Here is an 18,671-nt window from a genome sequence, read left to right on the forward strand (position 1 = left end):
AAGCAGTAGAAATTCGGTAAATATCGATGTGAATCAATTGATTTTTTAGCAAAATGAACAGTTTTAGCATCGCAACGCGTTGTTGACCGGCGCAATGGGGTTTTCATCCGATTATTAAACAAACGGCACGAGATACGGTACGGTCACTGTGTATTCGAATGATCCGCAAATGTTACTGTTGTCGTCCCCGCAATTTCCGCGAGACTCCGCCCGTGAAATTCGCACAACACTGCTCTGGCGTGTTTGCAACGTACCGCATTACTTCCTCGCGTCGTCTCTGGTGCAAGAGATTTTCAAGGTAGTTTGTTTTCACTGTCGGATAGAGGCACCGTGATTTGCATAATGAATCAACCGCCCTTTAATGCAATATCATTTCTGGAAAATTCGACGCAGCGCTCAGAGCCTTTCTGAAAAGCCGAATAAAGCTGCACGGGTGAAAAGAATATTGAAACAACTGCAGTCGAACCTGCGATAAACATTTAAAGCATTCGAATTATTATGTACGTTTTTAGTGTTAATTAATTCCATTGTATTCGGGCCTTCGTGTTCCGATAACTTTGTTTTCCATTGGCAATTTTATTGACGCCTTTCAATGCGAATTCCTTTGTTCATAAACACCAGGATCAAAAAATTTCGCGAATATTATGAACGGATAAATATTCGGAATTTAATTGTTAATCACACCGTTGGATCGAACGGACAGCAAGGAATGGCGAATTTGGCCGGGTAGGTAATTTGGTCGCACGTTAAATGATAATTGCAATTTAATTGTTATTTCTGTTGCAAGTTACTTACACTAACTGTTAATTACTTAATGTAACTCTCCGGATAGAGTGGATTTCGTGCATTTGAAAGACAAACCCCGTGTTGGACGTTTAATTGAATTCGTAATATGTCTGCAATTTCTTTCGAAATGGAGGAATAATGAAAACATCGTGTATAGTGTATGTCGTTACGGAAGTGAGTTGGAGAAATATTAATTTGCGGAGAAAACGCGTGGGATGGAGAGTCTGTGAAAAACTTCAGAAGAAGCTGCGGTTTAAATTCTGCTTTTTTAAATTGCTTCGGAAAATTCCGAGTTTGCAGAAGGATTCGCGGACTAGTCATCGTCGATGTGTAATCAGTTTAAATTGCGCCCCTCTCCGAGAGACAGACTCGCCGGAGAAATATTATTTTACGTTCCCCTGTATAGTTCCATGCGACTACATAACTACAACGTTTAATTAATTAAAGCCAACGCGGAATGCAAATAACTTTTGCCCTAGATTATCTCGGCGCAGAAACTGTAGGCGCGCGGGGGTGTTCGACTGTGCGTGGCAAATATTTTAAGGGTTAATTCGGTAAACCAAGATTAATTGACAAAATCTACATGGTAGAATTAGTAGCAATAATTCGTCACTAGCGATGCTTCAGGAAAATTATTAATTCTTGATCATCTTAAAACGATTAGCGGATAAGGGTTGATGACACTAAATTAAATTGACACACTCGTCGTTACCTTCTTAACCATCTTCAAATGTTCATGAGGTAGAGATGAATTTGATACATTTAAGTGGATTGACTGGATTCAAATAACGAATTCATAACTATAACTAAAAGTGAACTCTCGATAGCGTTGGATAAGTGAATTTTTCATTCTTAATCATCTCAAAACTATCAGTGGCTGAGAATGACTAAAAACGAACTTGCTATCGATGGGCCACGAGAATTCTCCGGTCTTAATCATCTTAGAACGGTCCGGAAAAGGGATTAATTTTATGAATCTAAATCCATTCGGTATTATGTATCGGTTTCCCGGAAAGACATTCACTCTTTCATAATTAAAAAAATTAATTTTTTTTAAATACCCCGTTTTTAAAACAGACTAAAAAGTATAAAATAATTTAAATAAAAATAAATTTTTTACTAACCCCATACAGACAGTCCTGAAAATTTGTGGTTGTGAATTTTGAATAGCTATGAAAATACTTGTAAATAAGATTTAAAGCGCGGGGAGGTGTAACGTTTAAATTTAATAGTTTATATCTCCTAAACGCATAGGCTTTTTTAAAATTTTTTTAAAATATTGCCTTGTCATCCAGTTCTGAGCTATGTTTAAAATTCCAAGTCTCTAGCTCATTGGGAAGTTAGTTTAAAATCAATTGCAAAATTTGTACCGAACAGACAAACAGACAGACAAGAAAGCGAGCTAATAAAACCGTGGGGAAAAAAACGAGCTCTACTCTGCAATTTCGCTGTGAATTTAATGTAACACCAACCTGTACAATCCTCCCCTGAAGCGTTTACTGCACATAATCGAACGCTCTGCACAACTACACATAGTGGCACATAGAAACATCTATCCGTATCATCCACGAAGATCACTATCAAAGCATCCTGAAACCCTACGAACAAATATATCGTTTACCTCCACGTTCGCTGCCTTAAAATTCCTCAACAGCTTTGACAATTTATACATTTTAACCAAAATATTTTTCCGGACAAAAAGCATCGAGAGAAAATCTACATACCGAATGGTGAAAGCTCGAGCAGCAATCATCGTGGAGCTTCATCTAGTCATTTGTTTGTGATTATTTGCCAGGTATCGTGCGTGGGGGTTACGACCCATCAGTTATCTGGATAATGGATCGTGTCCTCTAGCAATCCGCCCATTTCCGTATTGGATCCATCGTCGGGGATTAATTCTGTTTACGGTGCCTGCAGCGACGATTCGCAATAATGTTTATCAGCCGCGGTATTTTCGCATGTTCCGCGTCGCGAATCAATAATGCGGGATAACTGGGATATATCTCGGGTCCCGTCTGTCGTGGAACAGCAATGATTCAGGCTTACAGGATCGATGAGGAGGACCCTGGTCCCAGGAAATCCTCTCGCCGAGGCTCGATCATTGTCGGATCGCGGAAGACGCCGGAGCACGCTCTCCCTTCTCCATCTCGCTCCCTCTCTCTTATCGAAAAGGGTTCCAGTTTCGCAACTATCGGGTTATCGTTATTATTTCATTGTACCTGTGAAGACTCGATACCCAGACCAGGTCCCATGATCGATAACGAACCTTCGTGCATTTGATTTCGCGCAGCCCCAGGCACCGCGGCGTAATACTTCGCTCGATTATATACCGTTCGGTAATCCGTAATAACCGGAAGTCTTCCGCCTTTCAAGCGGACCCGGACAGGTATCGAGGCCTTTGATAAGCTCGGAATTAATATCGACTGGGACTCGACGGACCCGGGGATTATTATTTGTATTAATTTGTACTTTTCTGCCGGCGGAAATGGCGCTAACTCTCCTCCAGAAAAATAAGCAGAGAATTAAGGGCTTCGCAGCGCGAACTTTTAATATCTCTAGATTAAAATCATTCCGATTGCGGCTCTGCGAGGAATTACTCGCTTCATGGTGCCTCTCCTTTTCCAGGATTTGCAGAATATTCGGCTAATCGCTGGCCAATTGGGAAACATTCATCGCCATTAGCTGGAGATCATGGTTTCGAACGGTGTAAATGAAATGCGCGAATTTCTTCCTTTTCCATATTTATTTTTCCCGACGAAATTGAACCGAAGTTGGTATTTGAATCTAGAACAGTACGAGAACTTTCGGGTTGCTCCCTTATTAGCGAAGTTCTCGAATATTTGGTCAACCGACGCAAATCGAACGCGAATTTCTAGATTACCAACGTTAAGAATCGAAGTCTCTCAAGTCTATTAAGATTGTTTAAAGCGGGTGGATTTGAGTGAGACGATATGGGCGAGTTGAAATTCAAATCCGGAAGAATATGGGAACTTTGTGGTAGCTCGGTTATTGCTGAATCTCCCGCATACGAATCGGCTATCAACTGAAAGGGTCTTTTTAACGTTAGGAATCGAGGGATCTTAAGACGATTATGAATTTTATTGTTTTTAGCGGAGACATCCGAGTAGAACGGTATTGGGAATTGGAATTGAAATCCACGAGAATGTGTGTGATCCTTGAAATTGCTCTGTTATTGCTGAACCTCATCGAGAATCAAAGTATCTTGAACCTCTTATGAATTTGATTGTTTTCAGCAAAGTGCAAAATTCAGTAAGAACTTCTTTTTATTCATTAGAAGCATACGATTACTAAATAATGTGCAAAGAAGATTTCGAAAAAAATTCCAAGTGGTCGGAACTACATGATAAAATAAAAAAGGCACTTTTTAAAAACTTTTTTAATTTCACCCCGTAACGCGCGGAAGCTTATGAAAAGAATGAACTAAACGATGAATTAAAAACGTTTAACAAATTAAATCATTAAGGAAATGAGAAATGTTATAGCTCTCGAATTTGCACAAAAATTCGCAGTCTAGCTAGAATGATACTTGAATTCTGCAGATTAAAGTAATGAAAAAAAGAACATTCCCCGAAACTTGAAGCTAAAAGAAATTCGCTGTAAGAGAAGAGAAGCGATACCAGACGATAATCGATCGGCGACCATCCGGAAAGAACAGTTCCCGATAAACTACGACGCGATAATCACATAAGTCTTGTCATGCTGATAATTATGTGCAATACACGTTCCTACTGCAAACAAACGATGTGAACGATGGTCTGAGATCGCGAAGACGAGCGTTACCCGTTCCGTTCCCGGTCTAACGACGTTCTCCCCGACGTTGAAAGTTCCATCCGGGGAACAGGAACAGAGATCGAACTTGGTGAAACTAGATCGATTGATTGCTCGCGGTAGCAAACTTGATTTCCGCGACGACAGTCAACGTAGATCCCGGGCAAACATCGATATTACGCGAGTCTAACGTCCCCGTCTGTCGACCTTTGGCGCGAGCGAGGGTGAACAGATTGCGTGCGGTATTATATCGGTTCGCGTCTTTTGGTGGATGGTGAACCGTGACGAATCAACTAGAATGTAAAACGTCGAGATAGCAGGACTGTTTACAGCATGCCAGGATTGTTTCGAAGCCGGGGGCAAACAGTCGATAACGCGTTTCCCCGAGGAAAGAATCGAGCCGTTGACGCGATAAACCGCGCGTCACAAAAGCTGCGTAATCTTGTCGACTACTCAGGAAACACAGTGTCTCCCGTTCGACTTCGACTCTCTTGTTGTCATAACGAGATAACGATCGTTGTATCGCGCGCATCGTGTAGTGCAGCGTCATTGTTTTTTCATCCTGCACTCGCCGATGTGCAATCTTTAAGTGCATGGTCCTCAGATGTCCGCTATTCTATTTTTAATACTATGTGCATAAGTTTACGGTTATTTTACGATTATTCGGACTGTAGATGCATCAACGAGAAATTATTTCGCAAACTTATTTCTTTGGATTTACATCTGTCAGAGAGATGACCCTTTAAATATTGTATGAGTTATTCTAGGTCGGGAGATTAGTTTAAGTAGTAGTAGTAGTATGTATTTATTTCGGCCTCGCGGCCAAGAAATTGGTCTTGGATTACAGTTCTCTAAGTCACTCATCCCTCTATCCATCCATCCATATACCATGCCACATCAAATGCCTTATTGTCTATAGTCTATGTTAGATTAGTTTAATTTTCGAGTTAAAATAGCTCCGACTGCGAAGGGTTAGTTTATAAAATGTTTAAAAATTTGGATAGACCCGTTCTCGTTATTTTCATAAAGCAATCTAGAATAGTCGTTTTAGTGCTCCGTAAACCTGCTGTTAGGGAACAGATTTTTGCGTCACGTGGTTTTATAAATCATCGTAATTCAATCTTTCAGTAAAATGTGTATTTTTAGAAAATTAAACCACTTTGATCGGTGTTCCCAGTGTTGATGATCCGATAGTCTCAAATCGTCGAACAATCAATTTTTGATAGAAATATTTTTCTATAATAAATCTAGAACCACGTTTAAAGTATGTATTTTCAATTAAAACGTCGGGGATGGGCCAAAATCGTCGAACCACCTCAATTTTCGCTGCACGGGAACGCAGTGCGCAGTGCACCATTGGAAACCACTTAATTCCAGTTCTATTATTAATGTTCTAAGTTCACGGGTTACCTCGATTAGACAGAACATCCTCTATTTCATGAAACATTCGGTATTACTCATAATTGATGCGTTATCGGTTTCACGCAGCGTTATCAGATGATAAGCTATTCCAGACTCTCAAAGCCGCGAGAGAAATTCCGTTCACCTATCCTTTAATTAATCCCAGCACTCTGGAAAGAAAAAAAAAAAAAATTTAGTGAAGACAATAAATTCATTCGAAGAACCATTTACCACTGTACCTAATGATAGGCTGCATGTTCTGTTGCAGGCTTAAAGCCGAGAGCTTGCGTTCAGCTATCCCTTAATTAATTCCATCGGTTTAAAAAAGAAAGCGAGGACGATAAATTCATCTCAAGAACCATTTATTTCGGCAAGCTTAGATCCCGAGCATACGGTTTCGAAAAGGAGCAACACAAGAAGACGCCGGACTCAATCTCGGAGCGAGAGTAATCGAGGTGTATAAATAATTGCTACAAAAATCTTTTTTCCCCAGGGGGGTGAATGCAATTTAGATCCCCTTCAGCGCGAGATGAAGCGCCCGCACCGTTTCTTACGCAGGTTTAACGAGTTACTCGTCGCGAGAAACCGGGAAGCAAAAACATCTGAATCCGGGGAAAATATTTACGCGGCTGGTAAACGATCCGGTTAAATGTGCTTTCGAGACCATCGTCGGCGAGAGGAAAAAACCGCTCGAGGACGGCGTTACAACCCTTTGCGAACCCCATAGAGCCGTCTACAAACCGGGACACATCTGCGGAAAGGCGGGATGTTTGAACTCGTTTCAGAATTCCGCTGGCGATTTAATTACATTTCCATTCGTCGCTTTGATATCGATGCGACCGTTAAAAATAAGCAACTAAATTTGATAGAATAAATTTGCAGTGTAATAGTAAAAAGCTACTGTATCGCGAAAATCCAATTTCGTCTACCTTCATGCGATTCAGGGCCGCGGTACGTCGTCACCGAAGAGCTAAGATCCGAGAACTGTAGATTAGAGATTTCCAATTGTAGCCTCGAATAGCCTCGAATTGGTTGGTGTCGCGGTGGTTATTTTTTTCCGGGCAACAATTACGAATGATTGCGGCTGACCGTTCCCATAAAACGGGATCGCGCGTACGCGCGCGTGCGCTCCCTGCAAATTGAAACCGAAAAACGTGACGAGCGTGAAAGCGGACCCTGGCCAGCTCCAGGAGCTGACGAATCGATCGCTTTCGTTCGATCCCGGACGCACCTTTTCGGAAACGGCACCTGTTACCATTAAAAATGCAAGGAGACGGTGTCCCTGCTCTCGATACGGGCGCGCGACATAACGGGAGAGGTGGCACAATTTCCGCGGTGAATGGTACGCTAATTGTATGCCATTCACCCGCATCAAATTCGCTGGAATTTTTTCGTTGCTCGTGCCCGTTGTTGTGTTCGTGTTTGTATTTATTTTATCGAGCACCGGCGACTTTAACATTTTTATAGGACGGTTTGTGGAAATTGGAAACGCGAGAGGTTCCTTCGGTCTATTAAAAGTTCGCAGTTTGGCAACCGTAGAAATTCTGGCTGGTTTTTTAAACGTTTTAGTAACACGTTGATTGCCACGTCACGAACAACTATTTTTGGTGGACGAGCGCGCGGATTAAAATTTAGATGACCAGTGCTGGGGGTTAACGTGCACGGTAGACCAGTCTGCAAAACTATATACGCAGGGATATTTCGTATAAATAGCGAGTATTTTATATAGATTTTAGTAACAGTATCAATTTTCGAATATTTTCCTCATTGGAAAAGTTCGGCGGACTCAACCCGGCCCGAATCAACCCGGTGCGTCGCCGAAGGGGATGAAATCCTGCAGCAACAGTGCAGTCCTTTTAATAACTAACTTGACGAGAGATCTCTTCGCAACTGTATTCCCTGAGCTCGGTTCCGTTTGATTTTTTCCTCGAACGTTGAACCCTGTTACAAAGGTCCTGGTCAAAAGAGCAGCGTGCCTGTGGAACTTGCATGCTGAGCAAATCGGTCGGAAGCAAATGTTATCGAACCTGTGTTATTATTTTAACGGTATTATTTATCAGCGGAGGCTCGCAGGAACCGAGTTAATTGGGAAAACACAGTGTCCGAACGAAAATTTATCGAACCGAGCCTGGTCGTGGGAATAAAGTTAGCTCGAAATTCTGCGCCGCTGCCTCTGCAGTTCATCAGAGGCTTGGCACAATAAACACCGGGGTCTTGGTGTCTTCTTTCGAAACTTGCTGACTCGAGGAACACCGTGGTCTCGCCGTGGTCCCACCGGTGTCTGGTAAACTAATTTCTTCGCGCGAACGAATACTTCGTGGACCAAGCTGGAACACGCCAGTCTGCGCGGATTGAAGTGTTGATCAAACAAACGCCAACCGAACCCAATTATTGCCTGAACCGCGAGCGGAGCTTAGACTGTGGCTACATTATCTCCACATTCTCGCTGAAACGTCAGTATATATTTTTTGAATACGTCACAAACTGTTCCGATTTCTCGAATTTTTGTAGGAATTCAATGTTTTCTTCTACGATCTTTCATGGCTCAAATTGAAGGTGGAAGATCGTGCTTTATGATAAATGTATTTGCGTTTGAAGGAAAAAACGGCAAATCCTAAAGGTAGCTGAACCCAATGTTATCGGGTTATTGTTAACCTGTTCGATATTATTGGCACCGATATTAGATTCTGTTCCAGCAGGAATTTTCAAGCTCCCGAGGGCCTAAATTAAATCAAAGCGTTGAACTGCACCAACAACACGATAGAATTCAGATACCTCGTAAATGAAGAAGAATTTTCGATTTTATTAATTCTCCTTTCAGATGCAGTCAGCTATTCCATTCCATCTGGTTCCCGCACGTTCAACGACATGTTCCGTTTTTAATATCGGCGCAAATATTTCCCCGGGCGGTTACGCTAACGATTTTCATTGGAAATTTTTCCCGCGGGCGCCTGATAATCAAATTTGTTGGCAAGATAAAATTGTGCGAACGTGAGATTCGAACGAGAAGCGATCGAGGTGGAAGGCGGGGGGGGGGCGTGCTCGTTCCGTATTAAAACAAACTTCCTAATATTTCATCGGCGCCGGTGTTATAGGATCGCAGTTTCGCCGGGAATAGCGGTAACCCAAGTCCCATGGACGAGCGATAGGTATTCCAAGCCGTTAAAAAATTCACGCGAGGTATCCGCTCGCGTTCCTCCCTCGGAGACTGCATCGAGAATGCCTCTCAGAAATTCTCCCGTCATTGTTCCCGTTCGGAACAAGGTCGGGAACCGGGGCTAACGCGAAATAATGCATCGAAGACCCGCTGGCCATCTTCAACTTTCACGATTTCTTTTACGAACAATCCGCTCTCTCTCCCCCTCTCTTTTTCTCACCCCGAAGATCGTGTAACAGTGAACGATCATGAAAACTCTCACGAGAGAATGTTCGCGTTTCGGTTCCGAACGGAAGCTTCCGACAGCTCCTCAACGATCGATAGATCGCCGTGACGTTGCCCGTGGGCTTCGAGAACTCGCCGATTCCCGAGATGCCATCGTAAACCGCCCGAAACGCGTCCTGACCGTCGATTTCAACTGGAAATCTGCTCATCTCTGTTACAGACATGGGTCTGGGATTGGTCAACGCGTTCATGGGATTCGTGGTCACCACCATGCTCGGCACCTTCCTGCTGGGCTCAGCCGCTTCCACCCTTGTCCTGCAGCAGGACATACCCTCCAAGACCTGCAGATACGGCAGGACCTACACAATGTTCCAGGCGCGATGCGCCAACCTCAGCTTGCCGCATGTGCCTGGGAACTTGAAGACTGACATTCAGGTACGCTGCTAAAACTAGCCTTCTAAAGCCAGCCCTCGATAAGCGCCCCTTTTTTCTAAAAAATTTCTAAATTCTAGATACTGGACATATCGGGGAACAGGATCCGAGAACTGACGAACGACAGCCTGGCCCCGTACAAGAACCTAGTGTTCGTCTACCTAGGCGACAACTTCATCCGGTCCATTCACGAGGACGCGTTCAACAACCTGCACTACCTGGAGGTGCTGGATCTGACTCAGAACGGCTGTGACAACCTGCCGCGCAACATGTTCCAGCTCCCCTACCTGCGGAGGATGTACTTGGGCAAGAACGACCTGCAGGACGACAAGTTCACACACATAAAGGTGATATCCCCGTTGAGCTATCTGCAGCTGTCGGTCAACAGACTGACGAGGATTCCGCAGCTGGGCCTGGTGCCTACCTTGGACACACTGAACGTCTCTTCCAACTCGATCCAATCGGTCACGCCCGAAGACCTGGCTCCGTTTTGCTTCCTGAAGACCCTCGATTTAACCAAGAACCCGATCAAGTTCAACGCGACAGCTTGCCAATGCCAGACGCTGAACCACTGGTTCAAAGCGCGCAACATCTACGTGAAACCGGCTTTCAACTGCTCCGAAGAGCTGAAACGAGACTGCCCTCCTGACCCAGTCTTCAGCAACAGGACCATCGAGCTGTACGATCGGTGCACGGAGATCGAGCGGCTCCGAATCCAAACGGAGAAGGTCAGGAATATTTGGATCCTCGTCGCCTGTTGCATCGGAGGCTTTCTTCTTAGCCTCTTCGTCGGGCTCACGTGCGTCCACAAGCGGAACAAGCGCAGGAAGAAGAAGCTGAAGGAGCAACAGAGACTGAACGCGAACAACGCGAACACCGAGCTATTGAACAGCAACCTGAACCAGCCGGAGAACACCTGAGCGGCGACAGGATCCAGCGAGCCACTGAGAATCGTCAGGTACCAGCCTTCGTCCTGTTATATCGAAACTACAGAAATTGCAAAGGTCTAACAATAAGACAGGGGTTCTTAAACTTATGTAGTCCGAGGCCCACCTCTTGAACAACATTTTTTTGCGGACCCCATCCCAACCCTAGGCATTTTACGTCGTTCTTGAGACTTAATTTCTGGCCCAATAACCTCATAGGCACTACGTTATAATAAATATTGTTAATGTCAAAATTGTTTCGCGGACCCCCGGTAAAGGCTACGCAGATCTCCAGGGTTCCGCGGATCACAGTTTAAGAACCTATGGTATAAGATCTGGTATTTCTTTTATTGCAGGTGCAAAGAGAGGGCCCTTTTCCAGCGAGTTTGTTTCCAGGGAGTTTCCTGAAGACATCCGAATGCATTTACGAGAAAGAAGAGGGTGGATGGCAGTGGAGGGGCGAAATGAAGAAAATAGAGATGCGGTTAAGCTTTGAGATAAATTGAAAATGACTATCGTGCCCGTGGATTGCGATTGCGGGGCAGCTTAAGCGGCGATTTCGTGGACTCAATCGTTGGTCCTGGCCGTAAGCAGCTCTTTCCGGTGGTCGATACTCGCTCGGACATCGTCGGTCGTGGTCCTCAGATTCTTTTGAATGGTTACTCGAAAATTGTACCGTTTAATATCGATTCGATCGCCGTTTCTACGTGCCTCGACACGCTCGACGTATCCTCACAGGGTGAACGCGAACAAAAAATATAAAAAATCACCATTTTTTCCTCGTGTCATAGAAAAAATCTCGTTCGACGGAGTCAGTCGGGCCCTGCAATTGCAATTACACGCGAGTTTACCGCTGGGAAATTGTAACGCGGCCGCGTTTAATTGCAATTAGAGTCGTCAGATCGGCGAGTATTAGCGTCGCGTTTCGCACGTTCACTCGGCGAGCGCGTATTTTTTTTTGCGCGCGAATCTGCGAAACCGGAAACGATAAATGACATTCGATCGAGCAGCCGCCGAGTCCCCGCGAATTTCGATCCAATCTAATTTTCATCGCGAGCGAAACGGGTTTCATATTCCACTCTTTTTACCGTAACGGAACCGTGTTGTAGATATATACTCTTATATGTGTATGAATGTATACGTATATATCTATATGTATGTATTATTATATACTATTTATTTATATTGAACGTCGGAGAGCTCTGCATTGTTGTAACTCTTGGTTCGTTTTTTACGCGACACCTTTGTCCGAACCGAATTTATCGAGATGTTTTTACAAGGCCGGGGTTCTACGGTCTACTTTTCTCTACTAAGGTGCCAAATAAGATTAATTTTGTTTGAGGGGGCAGCTCGGTATAGCAACTTCGTAGATCCATTTTTATTTCGCGTCAAGAGACAAAATTATTAGCTAAGCAATAGCTAAACGACACTAATTGTTTGTTTGTTCTTGGTAAAAATTGAGGGCTAATGAATAAAATTGAGGCCCTACATGAACGATTATATTCATTTCTACCATGTATTTTTCAACGAAACAAAAAATGAATATATGTATATTCTTTGTGTTTGAGGTAAATTATTTGTATCGTTCTAAACCGAGCTACTCGCTTACATCATATTTTGCAGTGAGGTTCTGTGAATTTTTGTTAAGTGCGCGCACCGTACGAAGAAATCTACATTTGAAACCAGGTATAATCGAATGCTCCCTGCGCCTTCGATTCTCCTCCAGTACTGCCAATCGCTGTCGTCTTTTGAAACACTTTAATGTCTCGATGGAACTTAAAATTTATAAAGATAACCATCCAGACAATAGTTTTTAATACTATCGCATTTCATTGTAATTTAACGTAGCGACTTATACACGAACATTCCATCGTTACCATTTTTAAAATTAATAAGTAAGCAGGTTCGTCGCATGAGGCAGGAGCAAGAATATATGTACGTGGTATTGAATAGAATAAACGTTCGAATAAAGTTTCTTCGTATGCAAGTGCCCGCGATTGTACTTAAAGCTGTGTTGTAGCACGTATTTAATTAATTTTCCTCTCGTAGGGTTTACGAAACGGACCTATATGCATTGTACAAAAGATGTTACCGAAAGTTTGATGGATTCCATGAAATAAATCTTAAATCTAGTAGTTGTTGATTTCATTGAAAACCTTGTACTACTTTATTTTAAATAGATAATTAAATTAAAAATAGTAATCGCTGCACACGCATTACTAGAACAGATGATTCGTGCCGCTTTTGGTGTAAGATACAATGCTAATTCCGGCAAGAATTATTTTCTCCTTTTAAACGTCCGTACAGCGCCATTTCATGTAGCGGCAAAACGCTCAAACTGTTAACCAAACGTTACCGACAGAGCAATCAACATGGTATGACAGTGGCGCCTCATGTGGCAAAATCTCGAAGTTCTATTCAGGAGTCGGTAATTGTTATCTGTCGGTAACATTTGACTACCAGATTGCGCGGTTTGCCGCTACGTGAAGTGGCGCTGTACAGACGTTTGCAAAGAGCAAATAATTCTTGCCGGAATTAGCATTGTACCTTATGGCAAAAACGGCAAGGATTATTTGCGCAAGAATAAAGAGTGATATTTGAATATTTCTATAATTTTGGGGATACAAATTTGAGCCAATTTTAGAATGTATTCCTAAATATATTTAGAATATATTTAGAGTGATAAATTGAGATCGCAACTCTCCAGATTGATCGAGATAGTAACTAGATAGTGATGATTGGACAACTGAGTTTACCAATGGCTGTTCTCAGTCTGCGAAAGGAAAAGTTATTGAAGAATGAGTGAAACGTGATGCTTTGAATTAATTTTTTTGGTTTGTTATCTCGTAGATTAACGATTAAAAATATAGATATAATCTTAGCGAAAACGTTTATTAATGATAACACTCTTACGATTACAGTGATCGAATTCGATCGGATTACAAATGTGTAATTTATTTTCGAGGATGTAAGAAGATAACTCGTCACAAAAAAATTAGGTCCACACCACCTATCTGTCGAAAATCTTACTAATCAGCTTCGTCTACTGACCGTTCGCACAACTACAACGTGACGATCAACTCCGTCAAGGTCAAGTCTGCTCAGCTCCTCAACATGGATCTGGATAACCAAAGTGAAGATGGAGAGATAAAGAAAAGTCCTTCGAAAGACATGGATGACTTTAGGTAATGCTCGATTTTCTCACCTAATCTGCATCTTGATGTTGAATTAACAAACTGTCATACGATTTCTAACTCTAACGAAGCTTTTAGTATATATTACCGTTCGTGATCTTATTGTATATACCCTTATATCATTTCTGCAATGTTATGATCGTAATGTTTTTATTACATCTTTGTTTGGCACCAGCTGTGTTGTGAATTGTTTACGTTTATTTTCGCTTGTAACTATGTTATTTCTATTGTGCGTGTGATCTCTGTGATTTTGAGAAAAGTATACTTGAAGTTTTTCAGAGGAGGATGGTGGGGACACAGCAGATTCTTTGGATATAAAACCGCCGCAGGCTATTGTCCGGCATCACAAATCTAACTCCTCCAGGAGGAGAGACAAACACGGGGATAGAAGGGATCGTAGAGAAGAGAAAGAACGAAAATCTAGACACCATGATCGTGGGGAAGATAGACATAGAGACAAACATAGACATCGTAGGCACGGTGTAGACCTGTTAGAGAGATCGGATCGCTCTGATGGTTCCAAGAGAGACAGGGAACGTATAGATAGGCTCGAGAGATTAGAGAGTCATAGGGAAAGGGAATCAAGACACGACAGGAAAGAGAGGAGCACAGGCGATCGTGTGTTAGAGGATTTACGAGAAAGGTATAAACTTTCTTCCTTTCTTTATCTTGGAAATAATCTTGAGTCGATGAATTTAAACTTAACTGAAACATCATAAGCCTTTTCACAAACCACATAAGTATTTGGTTGTGTAAGGACTTTATTTTCAACCGACCTTAACTAGCATACCAGACTATGGACTACGGACTATGCGTACTGAACTTGGACTCGACTAACTCTGAACTGACCCGTCATCGTTTTCCTCTACTTTGTCCTTGTCCTTTTTAATGTAAGGGAAAATTCCTACCAAATAACGCTGGTTTCCTCTAGACCTTACTTACCAGAGACTGTGACTAACGAAAACTAAAATCATGCCAGACCCCAAAACTAAACAATTCTCTGAAAAATAGCTTTCTCTAGTCACGTACACCATAAATCATGTCAAGTCGTTTGCACGCTTAGTTACCTTGTAAGGATTTCGAATTTCCTCGACTAGACCCTACATATTTATCAACACAATTTACAGATTGCTGGACAAAAGAAGAGAGAGGCGAGAGGATTCCAGAGACATTCGTGACTACAAAGGAGACACTCGCCGCGAAATTCGCATAGACGACTCCCGCGAATTGCGTGATTCTCGCGAACGAAGGGAGATACGAATAGAAGACATAAGAGATACACGTCGCGACATTCGTTCTATCACGGACGATGTTAGGGAGCGTCGTGAAATCCGCATGGAGGACCACAGACATATGAGAGTGATGGAAGAACAATATTCGGAAACGGAGCTGATCGAGCGGGCGGAGAGAAGTGAGAAACGTCACAAGAGGTCCCACAAACACGACCGTCTTCGAGACAGAGACAGAGAGAAAGCGGAACGGGAGAAAGAGCACAGAGAGAAACAGCTGCGCGAGGCGATGGAGATCGTTTCCGAGGAGCCCGACGAGATGGAGATGAACGAGATGCCAATACCGCCTAAAGATCCTAAGGAGATGACCGAGCAAGAGCTCAGAAAGGAGAGACTCTTGGAAGCCGATAGGGAAATGGCTAGGAGAAAGGAGGTCTCTAGGATGGAGCTGGAAGCGCGACGAATGAAGAGAGGAGAGAAACGACCTCTGAGTCCCGACAACAATCAGGATCCCTCCATCGTTGAATTGTCTGACGAGAGCGCTAGTCCCATTCATTCCGACGAAGTTCGTTCTAAGTCGGTGGAGTAAGTTATTTATTTCGTAAATTAATCCTTCATCCGCGACCCAGGCGGTTTTTGTTTTTTTAATTACGCCAAACGTAGCATCTAATTGAGATATTTCTATTGCAGATCCAGACATTCGTCCGACGGTCAAAGGAGTATACGTGAGAGGTCATCGGATAGACATTCATCCGATTCATCCGAGTCTAGCAGCGAGGACGACGATGAATCCAACGATTCGAATAAGGGCTCGAACGCGGACTCGAATGATGGTTCTGACTACAATAATCCGAGTCCGTTGTCCGTAGATCGATTAGCCAAGTCTGATCATTCCGATGGAGAATCGCCAGGACATGTCGATTCAAACGGTGCACCCAAGAACGTGGAGGAAGAGGAAAAGAAAGAAGAGGAACCCGAGTTGCCTCCATACTTGCCAGCGATTCAAGGTTGCAGAAGCGTAGAAGAGTTCCAATGTCTAAATCGTATCGAAGAAGGCACCTATGGTGTGGTTTACAGAGCTCGTGACAAGCGTACAGATGAAATCGTTGCTCTGAAGCGATTGAAGATGGAGAAAGAGAAGGAAGGTTTCCCAATCACAAGTCTTAGGGAGATTAATACTCTGTTGAAAGCGCAGCATCCGAATATAGTAACTGTTCGGGAAATAGTCGTCGGCAGCAACATGGATAAAATCTTTATAGTAATGGATTATGTGGAGCATGATCTCAAATCGCTGATGGAAACGATGAAGCAGAAGAAACAGGTGTTCATACCAGGTTTGTCTGATTTAATAATGTATTAGTATTAAAACATTTTACGTTGGGAATAGAACATTGAAAATATTTTCCATTATTTCTAGGTGAAGTCAAGTGCCTTATGCAACAATTACTAAGAGCAGTCGCGCACTTGCACGACAATTGGATCCTCCACAGAGATCTGAAGACGTCGAATTTATTATTGAGTCATCGAGGTATCTTGAAGGTTGGCGATTTTGGCTTAGCCCGAGAATACGGTTCACCATTGAGACAATACACTCCGATTGTTGTAACGCTTTGGTATAGAGCTCCTGAGCTACTATTGAGCGGGAAAGAGTATAGTACACCTGTGGATATGTGGTCTGTGGGGTAAGTATACAGAAACCGACCAGTATGAATTTTTATATCGTATCGATAAAAAATAATATTTTCTTTCCAGTTGCATCTTTGCGGAATTACTAAGAATGGAAGCACTATTTCCAGGCAAATCGGAGGTCGATCAGTTAAATAGGATATTTAAGGAGCTAGGCACGCCGAATGATCGAATATGGCCAGGATACAGTAAACTGCCAATGGTGCAGAAGATTCCATTCGCTCATTATCCTGTAAACAATTTGAGACAGCGTTTTAGTTTGTCTTTGTCGGATTTGGGTATCGAGCTCTTAAATAAGTGAGTCTTTTTAAATCATTTATGGTTTAAGTTTGAATATATCCGTTCCGCAATACTTACAAATTGAAAATATATTTTCAGGTTTTTGACGTACGATCCTCAGCAACGAATAACAGCGGAGGACGCGTTGAAACATGGCTATTTTACAGAAGCTCCTCTACCAATTGACCCACAAATGTTCCCCACGTGGCCAGCCAAGTCAGAACTTGGTATCAGGACAGCGAATGCCTCCCCCAAACCACCAAGCGGTGGTAAAGAGTATAAACAACTAGGCGACGGCGATGAAGCTGATCTAAGTAATTCCGGTTTCCACATGGGTTTGACAGAAGGTGGACGACAACCGCCCGTCGGCGGCGGTTTCCATTTAAAGTTTTAATTCTCCACAATTTCTGCGAGGGAAACTCCAAGAAACTTTTTTACTATAAATTAAGTATTGTATACTAAAATGGAAACGTGCAGTTTCACATACTAGCTATAAATATTGAACGAAAATAGGTACATACAAAGTATTAAAGAACATACGCTAAAATTGTGTGTTGAAATTCTTCCAAGCATCACCAGATATCACTATTGAAAAATGTTTCCTTTTGTTTGAGTGTCGTGATCGGTATATAGGAAGATCGAGGAGAAATAAACAGCCATGTATATTTTTACATTTATTAAGTCTAATACATTAGCAGGTTCAGAAATTTCTTTAGAATGTACAAGATAAAGTTTCATGAACTATGGGTTGGTACAACATAATACTAAGCGATCGTAATACGATTTCCGGGATGGTTCCGCGGTATCTCATTTTCCAGCGTTGTTCACATTTTTCGGTAGAGCCAGCAATGAGTTAATCAGTTCGGAGTTGCGTTTAGGGTGAAAGAAACGTTGGGGAACCAGTTGAAGCCTCATGAGTTGAAAATCGTCCTGCGAATATCATTGTACAGAAAGTTGTTTCATTTTACGGATATGTTATACCATTTTATATTCATTTTTACCAGTCCTCCGCCGTATGGATAATTCAGCCCGAAAAAATTTTTCTCCGTGTCCTCGAGTGATCCAATCCCCATCGTCTCGTGTAACACTCCCAACATAACGAACAGGATGATTATGCCTTTCATTGAAGCCATTGTGGTATCTTAATACACCGTGCCTACAACTTTTAATCGTAACGATGAATAATTGAATCGTTTCAAGTTATAATCGTGGACAATAAAATGTTTGAAGTTTTGCAGCCGTTTACAGACAAAAAGTAATGTAATTACCTGTTGTTCTCAGCCAAAGAACTACTGCGAATGCTTCTGTTGGACGCTTAACTCACTGTGTGCTAACTGCATCCAAGACGCGATACTTTTATATGCAGCCGAGCCCGTGGGGGATGAAATCTGTCGGTGACAGATGTATCTGTTTGCGACAGATTTAGTTCTCCCTTCGGGAAAATTCGGAGAAAATCATCTCTTAGATCCTTCTTGTTTCTTAAATTACGTAAATGCACGTTGTGCGAATGACAGACTCCCCATGATTTCTTTGTAACTTTTCCTTATTCTTTTTTCATATGACATTC

The 18,671-nt window shown here is 42.6% G+C and overlaps 3 protein-coding genes across 6 annotated transcripts in view; 2 read left to right on the top strand and 1 right to left on the bottom strand.

Annotated features, from left to right (window-relative positions):
- The window catches only part of Lapsyn (Leucine-rich repeat activity-regulated protein at synapses), a 62,525-nt gene extending 49,679 nt beyond the window's left edge, over nt 1-12,846 (top strand). Inside the window, exons 2-5 of one of the 2 annotated variants that reach the window (XM_076435912.1) lie at nt 6,245-6,431; nt 9,579-9,793; nt 9,871-10,748; nt 11,073-12,846. In XM_076435912.1, the coding sequence (XP_076292027.1) occupies nt 9,581-9,793; nt 9,871-10,710 (1,053 nt within the window). In that variant the 5' untranslated portion in view covers nt 6,245-6,431; nt 9,579-9,580 and the 3' untranslated portion in view covers nt 10,711-10,748; nt 11,073-12,846. The remainder of the gene's footprint in view (nt 1-6,244; nt 6,432-9,578; nt 9,794-9,870; nt 10,749-11,072) is intronic. The other variant, XM_076435911.1, reaches the window with a different exon arrangement.
- A 571-nt stretch (nt 12,847-13,417) lies between these two features.
- On the top strand, nt 13,418-17,812 carry Pitslre (cyclin dependent kinase 11B pitslre). 2 transcript variants are annotated; one of them, XM_076434346.1, is made up of 8 exons: nt 13,418-13,550; nt 13,638-13,901; nt 14,190-14,553; nt 15,038-15,724; nt 15,830-16,473; nt 16,557-16,821; nt 16,892-17,122; nt 17,204-17,812. In XM_076434346.1, the coding sequence occupies exons 2-8, from the start codon at nt 13,892-13,894 to the stop codon at nt 17,496-17,498; spliced, it is 2,496 nt and encodes an 831-aa protein (XP_076290461.1). In that variant the 5' UTR covers nt 13,418-13,550; nt 13,638-13,891; the 3' UTR covers nt 17,499-17,812. The 2 variants fall into 2 exon arrangements, with proteins under 2 accessions (XP_076290461.1, XP_076290460.1); XM_076434345.1 differs by having other exon boundaries at nt 14,182-14,553; nt 17,204-17,780.
- On the bottom strand, nt 17,766-18,531 carry Pdf (Pigment-dispersing factor). Of its 2 annotated transcripts, none has more exons than XM_076434349.1 (3): nt 18,373-18,531; nt 18,106-18,260; nt 17,766-18,034 (listed from the first exon to the last, which is right to left on the bottom strand). In XM_076434349.1, the coding sequence occupies exons 2-3, from the start codon at nt 18,235-18,237 to the stop codon at nt 17,912-17,914; spliced, it is 255 nt and encodes an 84-aa protein (XP_076290464.1). In that variant the 5' UTR covers nt 18,238-18,260; nt 18,373-18,531; the 3' UTR covers nt 17,766-17,911. The 2 variants fall into 2 exon arrangements, with proteins under 2 accessions (XP_076290464.1, XP_076290462.1); XM_076434347.1 differs by having other exon boundaries at nt 18,106-18,266; nt 18,373-18,521.
- Between the last annotated feature and the right edge of the window lie 140 nt (nt 18,532-18,671).

This window comes from Lasioglossum baleicum, chromosome 12 (genome assembly GCF_051020765.1).
Source record: "Lasioglossum baleicum chromosome 12, iyLasBale1, whole genome shotgun sequence".
NCBI lineage: Eukaryota > Metazoa > Arthropoda > Insecta > Hymenoptera > Halictidae > Lasioglossum > Lasioglossum baleicum.

Excerpts from the sequence above, each read along its gene's own strand:
- Pitslre (XM_076434345.1), top strand. The coding sequence starts at position 13,831 with ATGGATCTGGATAACCAAAGTGAAGATGGAGAGATAAAGAAAAGTCCT. Across the intron at positions 14,554-15,037 it reads TTAGAGGATTTACGAGAAAG|ATTGCTGGACAAAAGAAGAG; the intron begins GTATAAACTTTC and ends CACAATTTACAG. Across the intron at positions 16,822-16,891 it reads GTGGATATGTGGTCTGTGGG|TTGCATCTTTGCGGAATTAC; the intron begins GTAAGTATACAG and ends TTTTCTTTCCAG.
- Pdf (XM_076434349.1), bottom strand. The coding sequence starts at position 18,237 with ATGGCTTCAATGAAAGGCATAATCATCCTGTTCGTTATGTTGGGAGTG. Across the intron at positions 18,035-18,105 it reads ATCCATACGGCGGAGGACTG|GACGATTTTCAACTCATGAG; the intron begins GTAAAAATGAAT and ends TGATATTCGCAG.